Source organism: Prinia subflava, chromosome 1 (assembly GCF_021018805.1).
Source record: "Prinia subflava isolate CZ2003 ecotype Zambia chromosome 1, Cam_Psub_1.2, whole genome shotgun sequence".
In the NCBI taxonomy this organism is placed as follows: Eukaryota; Metazoa; Chordata; class Aves; order Passeriformes; family Cisticolidae; genus Prinia; species Prinia subflava.
In genome coordinates, this window is record NC_086247.1 from 61751420 (window position 1) to 61764316 (window position 12897).

General features: G+C 34.8%; 1 protein-coding gene across 5 annotated transcripts in view; it reads left to right on the forward strand.

Moving 5' to 3' along the window:
* Window positions 1-12897, forward strand: part of LOC134551067 (dynein axonemal heavy chain 5-like) — a 152061-nt gene that overhangs the window by 17002 nt on the left and 122162 nt on the right. For all 5 annotated transcript variants that reach the window (XM_063398183.1, XM_063398171.1, XM_063398174.1 and 2 more), the window contains 12 exons: window positions 438-639; window positions 2727-2822; window positions 3558-3731; window positions 3820-3909; window positions 4365-4520; window positions 5477-5616; window positions 7271-7422; window positions 9561-9768; window positions 10431-10518; window positions 10636-10759; window positions 10876-11039; window positions 12172-12264. In XM_063398183.1, the coding sequence (XP_063254253.1) occupies window positions 438-639; window positions 2727-2822; window positions 3558-3731; window positions 3820-3909; window positions 4365-4520; window positions 5477-5616; window positions 7271-7422; window positions 9561-9768; window positions 10431-10518; window positions 10636-10759; window positions 10876-11039; window positions 12172-12264 (1687 nt within the window). The remainder of the gene's footprint in view (window positions 1-437; window positions 640-2726; window positions 2823-3557; window positions 3732-3819; window positions 3910-4364; window positions 4521-5476; window positions 5617-7270; window positions 7423-9560; window positions 9769-10430; window positions 10519-10635; window positions 10760-10875; window positions 11040-12171; window positions 12265-12897) is intronic.

A 12897-nucleotide genomic window follows, 5' to 3' on the forward strand; every position in this document is an offset into this window, starting at 1 on the left:
TGCATTTATTAATTGAATACAAATACAAAAATGAATCATGAATATAAGTGAAAACGCTCTCAGGGAATTCAGTTGCCTTTGAGCTGGGTTCTCTATCACAATGCCAAGTATTGTTTTACCTGTATTGGCACTTAAATCATGGGGCATTTCTTGGTATTGTGCATTCACATTTTCTTCTCCTGCAAATACCTTATTTAAAAGAGTTACTCTTGTGAAATGGCTTGTGGCAAAGGCTTTTAATTGACATATGTAAGGATTAAGCATTTTTCTGGTGTATATAAGAGAGTTGAATTTTTTTGTTGTTGATATGTAATCATTACAGTATGATTTTGTTTTTGGTGTAAAACTTGATTGCAGCTCTGGTAGAATATATTTGGGTTAAATAAAAATCTGTTGCAAAGAGATTTTCATGGAAACTCCTCTTTTTATATTGTTAGTGAAAACTACATATTTGGAAAATTTGAGACCTTCTGTAAACGTTTGGAGAAAATTTCAGATATGAGCAATACTATGGAAAGCCTTTTAGAGCTCCAGCATATAAAAATAGAAGGCATTGACGAGATCACTACTCAATACCAGAGCATTGCTACAGATACAAAATCCAAAGAGTATGATGTTCTGGACCATAGGAAAAAAGAGGTACTTACATTCAGCACTTGTGTGACAATCACTCTGTTAATTCTGTGCTTTTCATTGGAGTTATGCAAAGAATGTGGAATACTATAAAAATTCATATATTATTTTGCAGTAACAATGATACCAATACTCTCATATCTTTTAATACGATTTGAAAGTGTTAGGGTAAATTTCTCTTTTACTTCAAATGTTTTTGTTAACTTTTTGTAAACTAGGTTTGTTGTGATAGATAATGCTACAAACTAATCTTAGTTTCCTCAAACTAATTTTCCTAAGCCTGATTGTTTGAAGATGCATGTATTTTGAATTGCAGAGTGAAAACTAATCTAGGTATGTTAACACACCAAATACAGTTTGTCTAATTATAAGTGTTACTCAGTATTATTAAAAAGAATAGTAATGGCAGTATTACAGCAAAGTTAGTAAAGGCACATTTTAGAGCGAGAAGGGAATGATATCACTCCCAGTTCTGAACAGAATGATAAAAAACTAAAGTGGCTTTTCAAATGCCCCAGTCTCATGTTTTAATCCTGTACATGCTGGAAATGATCTGCCTTTCTTGAGCTATAGCCTGCTTGTTCTGCAGAGTTAGTGGCCTACAATAGGTGTTCTAGAAGTGTTGACTTGCTCTCCTGCCTTTCTGAACTAAAGCTTGCCACTGTCATTAACTTTCCTTTGTAATAAATGCTAATCACTCGCTTTTGGGATTGTTTTTGGAAATTTAATAAAAATAAAAATGGTTATAAAAAATAGTAATATAAATACAATAATAAAAGTTAAACAATTTAGAGTAGGACAATTTATGAGACAATAATAGCAAAGAGAACAGCCCTGGGCTGGGTCTCCTCTCCCTAGACCAAAGTCAGCAGGAGAAGGACAACGTTAAAAGAGAATTTACCCCTTAAGAGGAGTCACCTCATGATTATGCATATTTTATTTAAAACAAGACTTTTTGTCTGGTACTTGTCAAAAACTTTCTGTTAATCCCTCAGGCGCCTCTGAGTCTAAGTCAGGCTTGAAGAGGTTCGTTTCTGTAGATAAGGAACGCCATAAATCCTTCTCCTCTGGAAATTTAGGGGTTTCTGTAGTTGTTATCTCTGTGCGAAGAACCCCCTGATTATCTTCTCCTTCTCCCTAGCTAATAAAAAGAATATCTCACACACATAGCTTCTATTTTAACTACTAGAGCTTAATGTTAATTACAAAACCACATTCACTATACTATTCAAAAGTTAATACAGCATAACTTTTCAACCTAACATAATACATATAGTAAATATCTGTGCAGAGCCACATAATATGCATTTCTCACACCTTTAAACATTTAACTCGGGGGTACTTTTGGCTTTCTTCTAACTTTGATAGCTTGTGTTTCTGTAATACTTCCAGCATGTTTCTCTAATACTTGCTGCTTGGCTCCTTTCTGAAAGAGGGCATTTACTATTCACTGGAATTTGTTTGGGTTAAAAAATGGCATGACTTCTCCACACCTAAGTGTTTGGAGCCATATCTATTATGTACTGTCTTCCCAAGCTTGTGGGTGCACTCTTTAAGAGAAGTTTACATTGAACTCCTTTGGTTAGGCACTCAGTATTTTGGACTCTTAAGAAAAAATTGTTACAGATAAAGACCTAGATTTCTTGTAGGGGCTGCCACATTTGTTAACAACCTTCATTAGTCTGCAAGGTGCTCCAGAGAGCCTGTCAGTTTGCTTGCCTTTGGTGGGTTTCACACCTGCACAGTGAGCTGAGCACTCTCCTGTGGCAGGGCTGCGAGTAGCTGGTGACTGTGCTTTGTTCTCTCTGATGAGGTTATGAGTTTTCCTCAGCCTGTCTGTGTTCTTCTGTGCTCCTTTGTGTTCATGAAGATGAGGCTTTAACCATTTAACCTAGCACTGCTTATGTTTTGTTTGCTTTGCTTAGAGTGTAAATGCCTTTGCTGCTGGTGTTGTTCCTGTTCTTTTTAATGCAGAGCTGGGTACACATACTGGGTGGATAAAGCAGATTCCCAACAAGCTTCGCAGAAAGGATTTTTTAATAAAATGAAAGCAGCATTATAGATGATTTTTTTTTCTATTGCTTTTATTCTAGTTTGAAAAAGATTACCTTGAGTTTAAGAACCAAATTGCAGCATTGTATGACTCTATACAGGAATTTGTGGATTCCTGGTTTGAGAAGACCGTAACTGTAAGTAAAGTTACAAATGCAAACCCCTGCTTCTGGTGCTCAGAAGAGCAGAGCACCCATAGCTCCTACTAAGCTCCTTCATCACTGCCAGTGTTCTGTACTGTGCTGGTGGCTGCCTGAGATGATGTTGGAGGACATCAAACAATTTGTAATAACAAATGTTCTAAAAGGTGCTTGCAGAAGTGCTGTAACCGAATGTTCAATCTTACTTGTTACCAAGTCTGTGTTCCATCTTTCTGTACCAATTTTATAGCTCTGTATTTTGAAGTTTATTTTCTTTCTTTATCCTGGTGTTTCCTGTTGCATGTCCAAATTATTCCTGTTTCACTAGCAGGAGTAATGAAATAATGTCTGCCATCTGTTTCCTTAATGTCAGTATTGTTCATTGGCCCAGGCCCTGATCAGATACGAGATGTTATTGAAGTGTGAGTAAAGGTGTAGTTGTTCTACCACAACTGTTTGCTGAAAAAGAGGACTGACGATTTGAGAGTCAGAAAAACCCCAAACTGTAGTGATAACAGTTTCTTGGTTTATACAGTGGTAAGTATGTCCTGTGTGGGACAAAATATAGAAATAAAATTCACAAAATTGTCTGGATGGATCTTTCTGTATTTCTTAGAAATCTACTTACAAATTTACACAGCATATTCTATATTCTAAATTAATAAAATAGTTTATGGACAATAACTTTCTGAACTGTTATCTTCTGAAGTAAATGCTCCATTTCCTTTTTAGACTGAACAGATGCTGGGTTTTCTGATGAAGCTTGAACAAATAGGAGAAAATAATATTGATCTAAATGAGAAGTATACCATTGTTCTTCAACAGTACAGCCAAGACTTAGAGTTTATTCAAAAACTCTATCAGAAGGAAAAAGAAAATCCACCTATACCACGTAATATACCACCAGTAAGAATGAAATAAATGAGAGAGAAAAGTTACTATATTTCTTGACTGTTTTTAAGTTAATGATAACCTCATGTCTTCTGTGTTTTAGGTAACAGGGAAGATTATGTGGGCTCAGCAGTTATTCAGAAAAATCGACCATCCAATGATGTTCCTTAAAAAGAAAACCATACTTTTGAAGGTTGGAAATTAGAAGAGCAGGATTTATCCTAAGCTGTCAAGGATGTTATTAACAGACAGACAGTTTATTAGTATACTTCTACACTAACTATTCTAGCAGCTTGTATCCAAGCTCATCCAACATTGGGATCATTTGTATACCTCTCTCAGTGGGCCAATAGTGCCTTGTATATGTCATAATATAGACTTTGTTCTATGATCAAGGTTGGGAGAAAAAATCAGGAAAAGAGTTATGTTGCTTAGAGCAATTGAATACTACTTAATAATTGAATTCCTGAATATATTGCTATGTTTCTGAGTCTTATCTTGTCTCTAAAAAAGCATAATTTAAAAATGTCTATTTTTTCTCTTTTCCTGTGGTGGAGAGGAAAAGCCTAGTGGAGGGCCTTTCTACTGTGTTAAACTCATTGAATTGTTCAAGTGGTTCTTTTTCTATTTTTTCCCCCTAAATTGCAGACAATGGAAATGAAAAAAGTTATCAAGAACTACAATAAAATGGCTGCAGTTCTTGTGGAATTTGAGCTTATTTATTATAGGGCCTGGTGCAGGTTTGCTGACCAGGCTAGGAATGCTCTGTGTGCTTCCTTACTTGTCAGGCACCCAGAAACCAAGGTAAATATGATTTATTCTTTGTATTACTGTTACATGATTTAGTATTACACATGCTACTTTAATCATATTACAGATACAAAAGAAAGCATTGAGGTAACCTTAACTTAAATAGTGTTAAAAATGAGCTACTTGAGTTGAAATATTTTTTCCTTTTTGTGTATATTTATGATACATCTCATAATGTTTCTTCTTCATAAGACTTCTGACTTATTCAGGGTATAAAAGAGGCAGTATCCAGCAAATACATTTGTACTACTGACTTATCCACATTCTTGAGATATTGTTTCCTTGTTTATTTTCTATGTTAACCAAAATTTTAGTGAAGGAAGGAATTTTTTGTTGTGTCATGGTCTTTTCTGCAGTAATCAATATCACTGTGTTGAATATATTGCAATAATTCATTAACTTGCTTTCAAAATTACTGAGGCAGAAAATGTTACCATTCTTACTTCACAGATTTTTTTCTGCTGTAGCGCAGAGAAATTATGGTTAAAATGTAGCATTTTTTGTACTAATGATTCCATAATGGACAGCTAGAATATAGTTTTCAAATTTTTGTAGCATCTTAAAAACATTTAGTGCCCCTAAAGGTGCAGAGATTACCCTGCACAATATTTTTCCCTTGTTACTGATGGAGAACCTAAGATGAAAAGGCAAATTAACTTCCAGAGAAAGTAGCTGCAGAACTAGAATTAAACTTGGGAAGTCATGAGATCCAAGTGGTTAGGGTACAGTGAAGGAGTCACAAGAAATTGAAATCACTGTAAGATATTGGTTGATTAATACTTTGGGAAAGCTGTATATTTCTAGAGGAGGTTGAAGAAGAAACATGGGTAAATATTTTAAAAATCCTCTCCAATCATTGACATCTCTGTATATGATCCAGTTATATCACACTATATGTAAATACCAAATCAATGTTATTTTCTATTTCTTTTTTTTGCTGCTACATGAAGGAATTATTTGTAAACTTAGACCCAATGGTCCTGGAAGTGCTTTATGAGGCAAAATACCTGAGAAAAATGCATTTTGAAGTTCCAGATGTTGTCCTTGGCTTGTGTGCAGATGAAGAACAGATTAAAAGACATCAAAGGGAGTGAGTGAACACTTTTTGGATTTGTTTCTCATCTGCAAATGGGAATCCCTAACTTTGAGTCTGTTGCATATATTGCTTTTGATTTATTTTAATTTTTCTCTTTGATGGAGTTTAATTGAATTTTAATTGCTTTCCCCTGTGTTTCCATATTAACATGCTGTTGTTCCTATTTACACACATATCTCATTGCTTGGAAATGTGTACATGTTTTTGTTTTGTTACTTCAACAGCTGATCTCCAAGAGGAGCTCCTAGGTACTGCTATTGTTATTGTTAAAGTGCATCTGTGCACTCTAATATAGCAATTACACCCCAATGCATTACACTTAGCATTACAAGATTTTATTTTTCCCTATTAGAAAAGTAAGCTGGAATTTACCACTTGATTACTGCAAACATATGTGAAGGGAATACATAGCCTAAGTTATAACTTGGTCTCTCATATTGAATATCTCAATTCACTTCTGTTGATTTAAAATAATTTCTTTCTATTTCTTATAACAGTCTAAATCTCTGCTGCAAGAGTTCTTCCATTCTCAGGGATGCTGGCTGTTAATTCCAGAACTCTCTAAAAAGGGATGTTCAGTCTTAAAAAAGCAGTGCTTTGTGAGGAATGTTCTTGAATTCTTAATCAGAATTGGACAAAAAGGGATGAAGTTTAAAGAGTTTCAGAAATAGCTCAACTTTTCCTCTCTTTTTCTGTTGCTGAAATTTTCAGCATTTCAGTCTGACAGTGCAACATTTTTCATTGATTTTCTGTGGAGTATTTAAAGACATCTCACCATAAATTTTTAATGAGCAAGGCAAACCCTGTTGGGGTAAAACACCTTTTAGGAGGTGCTACAAGCCTCCTAAAATCCAAAGCCCCAAATTTTACTGTCCAACAGGAAAAACAGTACAGAAATTTAAAAAAACAAAGCCAAACTTACCTTCTACTCTAAAAAATCCTTCCTGCTGACTCCCTAAGCAAAGAAGAAATATTAAGGGGGTATAGATTTTTGATTAACAACATTTAAGAAACAGTTCTGGGTATACTGTGAATGGATAATCTCAGCATATGGTTTGTAACAATGATGTCTAAAGTCATTTTAATCTGGTGCAGAATGCAGCTATTCCTATTTTTGCATCAGTTCTTGTAAGGAAACCATTATGTATCTGACCTTTGAATTATATTTGCTTCTAATTCTTGTTTATGCAGTTTCTTAGTGCATCTCCATTTTTATGGAACTATACTGGTAAGCCGTATTTCAGAATTTGGATCTTTTTCTTTGGGATGCAGGGTTCTCAGTGGTTTGGATGTAGCTTTTCCTATAAACAGTGTAATTTCATGCCATGTCTTGCGAGATGAGAAGATGGAAACAAAAATGCCATGTTTTCAATTTCCTGTTTCTATTTTTTTTAATTGTAAATAATTTTTCTTGGGAGAAGAATTCTGTCAATTGATCCCAGTCACTTTGCTGGAGGTACTTATTTCTTTGGTCTGATTCTGTTGGTAAGGACAGAGGCCTGGCTGGAGTTAGGGAGAGCTGGGAAGGGTTCTTACTTTTAAGACAGGATCAGAACTTGCAAACCTTATTAACTGAAAATGTGTCCAAAATTCTGTGTGTTTCAAATATCTGAATTAAGCACATTATAAGCATGTTCATGTATTTCAGACTCCAGAACCTGTTGATCAGTTACAGGGAACATCTGAATAGGATCCCTGTTGTACTGAAACCACTGATGAAGCCACTGATAGGACAAATTGAGGATGCCCTTACCCCAGGCCTGATGCAGCTGTCGTGGACTTCTTTGAACATCAATAAATGTAGGTAATAGGAGAAGAAGTGATGAGCAGTTCATACTGTTAGGTGCCTGCACTTATTTTTGCTTCTCTGTGAAAAATGTGTTAGTGGACTGACCTCTTCACTTTAGGTGCATAATTTTAGGCCAACTGCTACAAGATTGTGTGACAAGAGAACAGCTATGGGAGTTTTATTAATAATTTTCTATTAAAAAAAATCATAACTTTTGCTGAACATCCTGAAAGTGACATGTCTGAAATCAAGGTTGGAGATTTCTGCCCAAAACCTATTTTTTTCCAAGAAAACGTTTTTTATTAGGCATTGAGTTTTTCCACACAACCAGTAAGACAAAACCTTAACCCTATCAAATACAGCACAAAATTGATTAACTGTTGTAAAATGTCATTGAAATGGGCATATATAAAGCCATCACCAAGACTTTCATGTTGCAGTTTTGTGAGAAAACAATAGCTCATGCTTGTAAATTAGTTTTTCGGTTGAGGTTGATTGATGTTAGGCTTTCCCTTTTCTTCTTCAAAAGGAGAAGCAACAATATAAACAGGAACAGGTACAGTCTAAATCTGAAAGTGAAATGTGGCACAGGTTCGTGCAGCTGTTTATTTATGACTCTGCCTTGTGGCACTGGTGCACAGGGCTCTGACCAGTGCTTAAGGCAGGACTGGTCACCTTTCAGTTTTACTTGACCTTTGCCTGACCAGAGCACAATAACCAAATGGCAAATGGGTTTTTATGTTTATTTTATAGCTCTAAAATGAATTTTTGTGTTTAATTTGCATTTTTAGTAACACATGATAAGGAAAGTCTTTACAATAGTATTTATTTATTTATTCATATAGGTAGTCTCTGCACTGTGTTTAGTATCTGAATAGGTATAATTCAGGTGGTTATGGTCCTTTGTATCACCATTAGTTCTGGTGGAAAGTGCCCCTTTTCAACAGTTTAGATGTAATGCAGGTATCTGGGCTGTTTCCTGCTGCTGAAGCTGAAATGCTGTTACACCTAGAAGGGAATTCCTTTCTTGAGTGTGGGCACCATGTCTTTTTGAAGATGCACAATGTCTGACATACCCAGAATGTTTGTTGGACACCTACAAATTACCCATATGTTTGGTGTACACAAAATAGCTCTTACCTGCCAGCAATGTGCTGAACTCAAGACTAATGGAACTCCATCTGGAAATATGGGGGTCCATAGTTGCCTTCTAGACTAAAACTCAGGAGACACAACAGAAAAATAGATTTAGGGCTACTGAATTTATATATTAAAAAAAATAAGTGTAAGGAATTTGTTGGATTGCTTTTCTGTTTTAGGCAATAAAAAAGACAAGTTCCATATTAACTTTCTAATAGCAATAAATGACATTTCCCACGTAAAACATGAGCACTTGGATGACCCTGTCACACTGTTGTGCCTTAGATATCAAAGTGATTTCTTTCTACATACAGCAGAAGTATACATATTTCGATATGTATAAATATATATTTAGATATATAAAACTTTGTGGTAATAATAGTGACAAAGAACATCAGGTGCTGTATTTCTTTTTATTTTTCAATGGAAGTATGCAAGGGGAAGAATTTTTCCAGTCTAATCAGAAACAGCAGAAACAGTCAGTTTTTCCTTTCGTTTAATAAACACATTTGTTAAAGCAATATTTATCTGTTTCCAAAGTAAATTAGGTCATACATGTGAAAGAAGAAACCTAATGGTTGAATAAGGCCATAGTCTTGGGAAATTTTAGCCATTTCATTTATAAGTTAATTACAATGGTAATTACATACATACACTGCATTTTGCTGTGTATGTATGTAGAAGGACCAAAATAATTTTTGGGCATTTGTATCCTTTCTGTTTTCTGTTCTATTTTGTTTATCATTTTCATTATAATTTTATTACCAAAAAGAAGAGATATTTTGAAGAATATTGTTCTATTTATTATGAAATGGTTCAATCTAAAGATTGAAAGATGGACAGCAAGTCCCTCATGTTTCAGGCCTTCGTTTCATATTTCATTGCCATTAAATCTTCATTTTATTATAAAAGGTGGGGGGAGGCAGGGGTGGGTGGGAGGAAGGGGAGGTGAGACTTAAGAGATCTGTGTTTTGCATTGATTTGTTTTTATTTTGTAATCCTTCTTTAGTTATTCAGAATGTTTACAGTGCCCTGAGGGAGTTGGACTATATAGTCAAAGCAGCATCTGATACCCTGGAATGCAGAATTGAAAGAATTCTGAAGGACATGTCAAACACTGCTCTGATAGTTTTGCCAGAAGATGAACCTATAGATGTGACTTCTTTCTTGGAGCAAATAGAAAATCTTGCTATCTCTACTGCTTCCCAACTGTCTCAGTAGGTTTCTTTAACTGCACAGATTGAAGGCCATTTTTGGGAGGGTTTATTTACTTACTACTTTTGTATGCATAGAGCATTTACTTTTAAAATGCTATTGTAAGAAAGTACTAGTCTAGAGCAAAGTGATAGTCTTAGGATGCAGGGGAGAAACTCCAAAGGATTTTGAACACAGCAGTTGTAAAACAGCATTTGACATTTAGCATTTATTTAGCATTTCTTACATTTTTTTCTTACAGCAGTCTAATAAGTAGCAAGAAAAATAAAGATGGATAGGACTTTAAATCTCATCCACATTTTAATTGCTTGTTTCTTAATATTTCTTTTGTTTTTATTTTACTCATTCTGATTTCACAGATTATCTTACTGCCTCATCACAATAAACCAGTTTTATTAGCTATAGCAGGAAAAAACCTTTTTTAAAAAAATTATTGTGAAGTCTAGTTGAATCAGATATAATAGGATCTGACAAATGGGTTTCTTGTTAGTCAGCATGTTTTAAAATCTCTGCATGCCGAAGGAATATGAACAAACTGAAAAACTTCGAAAGGGCATTTCCCTGCACATGAATACAGAGGGACAGGGGATGTGTGCCTGGGAAATAACAAAGGGTATTCCTCATGTTTGATTCCCCATGGGTGACTGTAAGGTTGTTTTTGTAGGCAGAGCCAACAAGTGGAATGCTCTGTGTATGAACTTATAGATGTTCTTAAGCACAGTCTGAAAGCAGATGCTGGAAGAACTCTGGAGGTAAGATCTCTACAATGTAAAAAAGTAGCCTTTTACAACCTAGTCAGATACTTGATATTTCATTTATTTGCTGGATAATCTGATTATTTACCAAAGAATTTCCCTTTCACTGTCCAGGATTCCTTTGCTTGTGCACACCTTGACACAAAACAGAAAACACGTTGCCAAGAGTGTCTGTCCTGTAGCTGCTATAACCTGGTGGGACAGCTTTGTCAGAAGAATACTGACTCTTTGATCAGATGTGAGCCTGGTTTTTTTCAAATGTGTTTAATTTTTTAAATAAAACTTTAAGATTTTTTCCCCCTTCAAGCTTATTGTGGTAAAAAAAATTGTCACTTAAATATTACATTTATTTAGGCATGAAGATTTCTTTAGAGGCTTTAAGACATCGACTGCATGTTATTGACTCCAGGTATCAGACAACAAAGTTTGTAGAGGCACACAGGGTTCCTTTGTTCAGAGCTGAAATTCAACTGGCTATTCCAAATATTGTCTTGAGACCAAGTCTTGAAGATATTCAGGTAATAAAATAATTGCCCATCTCAGTCATTTACAATAAAACATTTACAAATGCATTGTTTTAAACCAATATATGCAAGTTTAATCTGGTATAAGAGCTAAAAGGAAGAGGAAGAAAAGGTAAAAAGTCACTTGAGTTCATGATGACACTGGGTGCTCAGGGCACGAAACCATGGATCAGGTTTGTTATGCAGGCTATTAGAAGGAACTGCTTTTCCCAAAGCTCAGTAACTCAGTGATTCACAAACTTCTACTTAGAGGCAAACATTTCAAAATGAGTGAAAAAAGTAAACATGAATGCCATCAATACAGCCTGATTGACTTTCTAGTCTCTTTAAACTCTTTCAGAATATAAAATCAGTTTAAAATGTCAGTCATAAGTCAGCATTCAGCAGTAGTGAAATGTAAAGAAAAATATTACCAGCCTGAAGCCCTAAATTGTGAAAAAAATTAATACTCTTTTAAACTTACCTTAATTCAGCAAAATTCTTGCACATACATTTGAAATGTCCTATGGTGTCTGAAATTATTCACAGAGAATTAGTTGTTTGTGGTGTTGATTTCTAGACTTTCCATTTAGTGTGGGGACTGTCAAAATCAGTAGCTGAATTATTTCTCCAGTTTCATGCGCAGCCTTCATGGTGTTGTCAGTAAGAAATGAGGCCACAAAGTGTGATTTTAAAATACCATATGTAGAAGAAGTCCTCTGACAATTTCAGTAGCTGCCTGTATAGATTACAGACTATACCATCAAAAATTTCAGACAAATGTATTCAAGCATTCTGGTGTGAACATGAAAACTATTATTAATAACACATAACAATGTTTATAACAGTTTAAAGGGAAACAGTACTGTAACTAAGTTATAATCCCCAGTGATTCATGATTACTGTTCATAAAGGTCTCATGTTCTTGTTTGAAAACCCCATAAACTTGGAAGGACTGCGATAAAACTTTATGGAGTACTCTTTCCCCTTACAAAATGTGTTTTGGGGTGATCCTATATCATGCTTTTTAGAGTATTTCCTTTAAAGACAAAGGTGTAATTTTTAATCTTTGATATTGTTTGGATGATCATTTCTCCCCACACATAATATCTCTGTGATCTTAAGGTGAATATTTCTCTTTTTTCAGAGTGCTGTAAACAAAGCAGTAAATATCATACTATCAGTAGCCAAAGATATTCCCCTGTGGAAATTTGCTTACTTACATCATAAACAGCAGCAGGTGAGTATTTTATTTTGATTATTTAAGAAAAAATGATATTTTGGTTAACATTTCTTAAGGTTGTATTCTGTACCAATACTTTGACTTGTTACCTGGTGGATCTTCCTGTTAAGTGAAAGCCTAGCTTTTCATCTCTATGCCAAGAAATAAAACATATGAATAATAGTCCATAGAACTTATATTTGGTAGTTTCTAACATTAAAATCAAAAGTTGCTTTAAAAAAATCTTCTAAATATACTGTTTAAGTATGAAGATGATTGTGTAGAACCAACATTATCTGTACGTACAACCAGCCAAATATAAATTATTATCCCTCCTCCCAGGCAAACATCCTCAAGTTAAACTGCAAGCCTTCATATGGCACCTATAATACTACAGTTAATACACTACAAATATTTTAACAGGCATCAAAATTAGCACTAAAACCTTGGGAAGGTCTGAGGTTTAGATAGAAACTGAAATTTGTTGAAGGACAAGAGTGCACAGTACTGGTAATCATGTGGCCTTAATTGTCTAATCTGGGAACAAAATATAGATGTATGTAGATCTGTGCTGAAAAGTATCTTTGTAAAAATATTTTCTTTCGTTGATATGACATAAAAAGCAGGCCAGCTGTTTTCAGTGAAAAACCC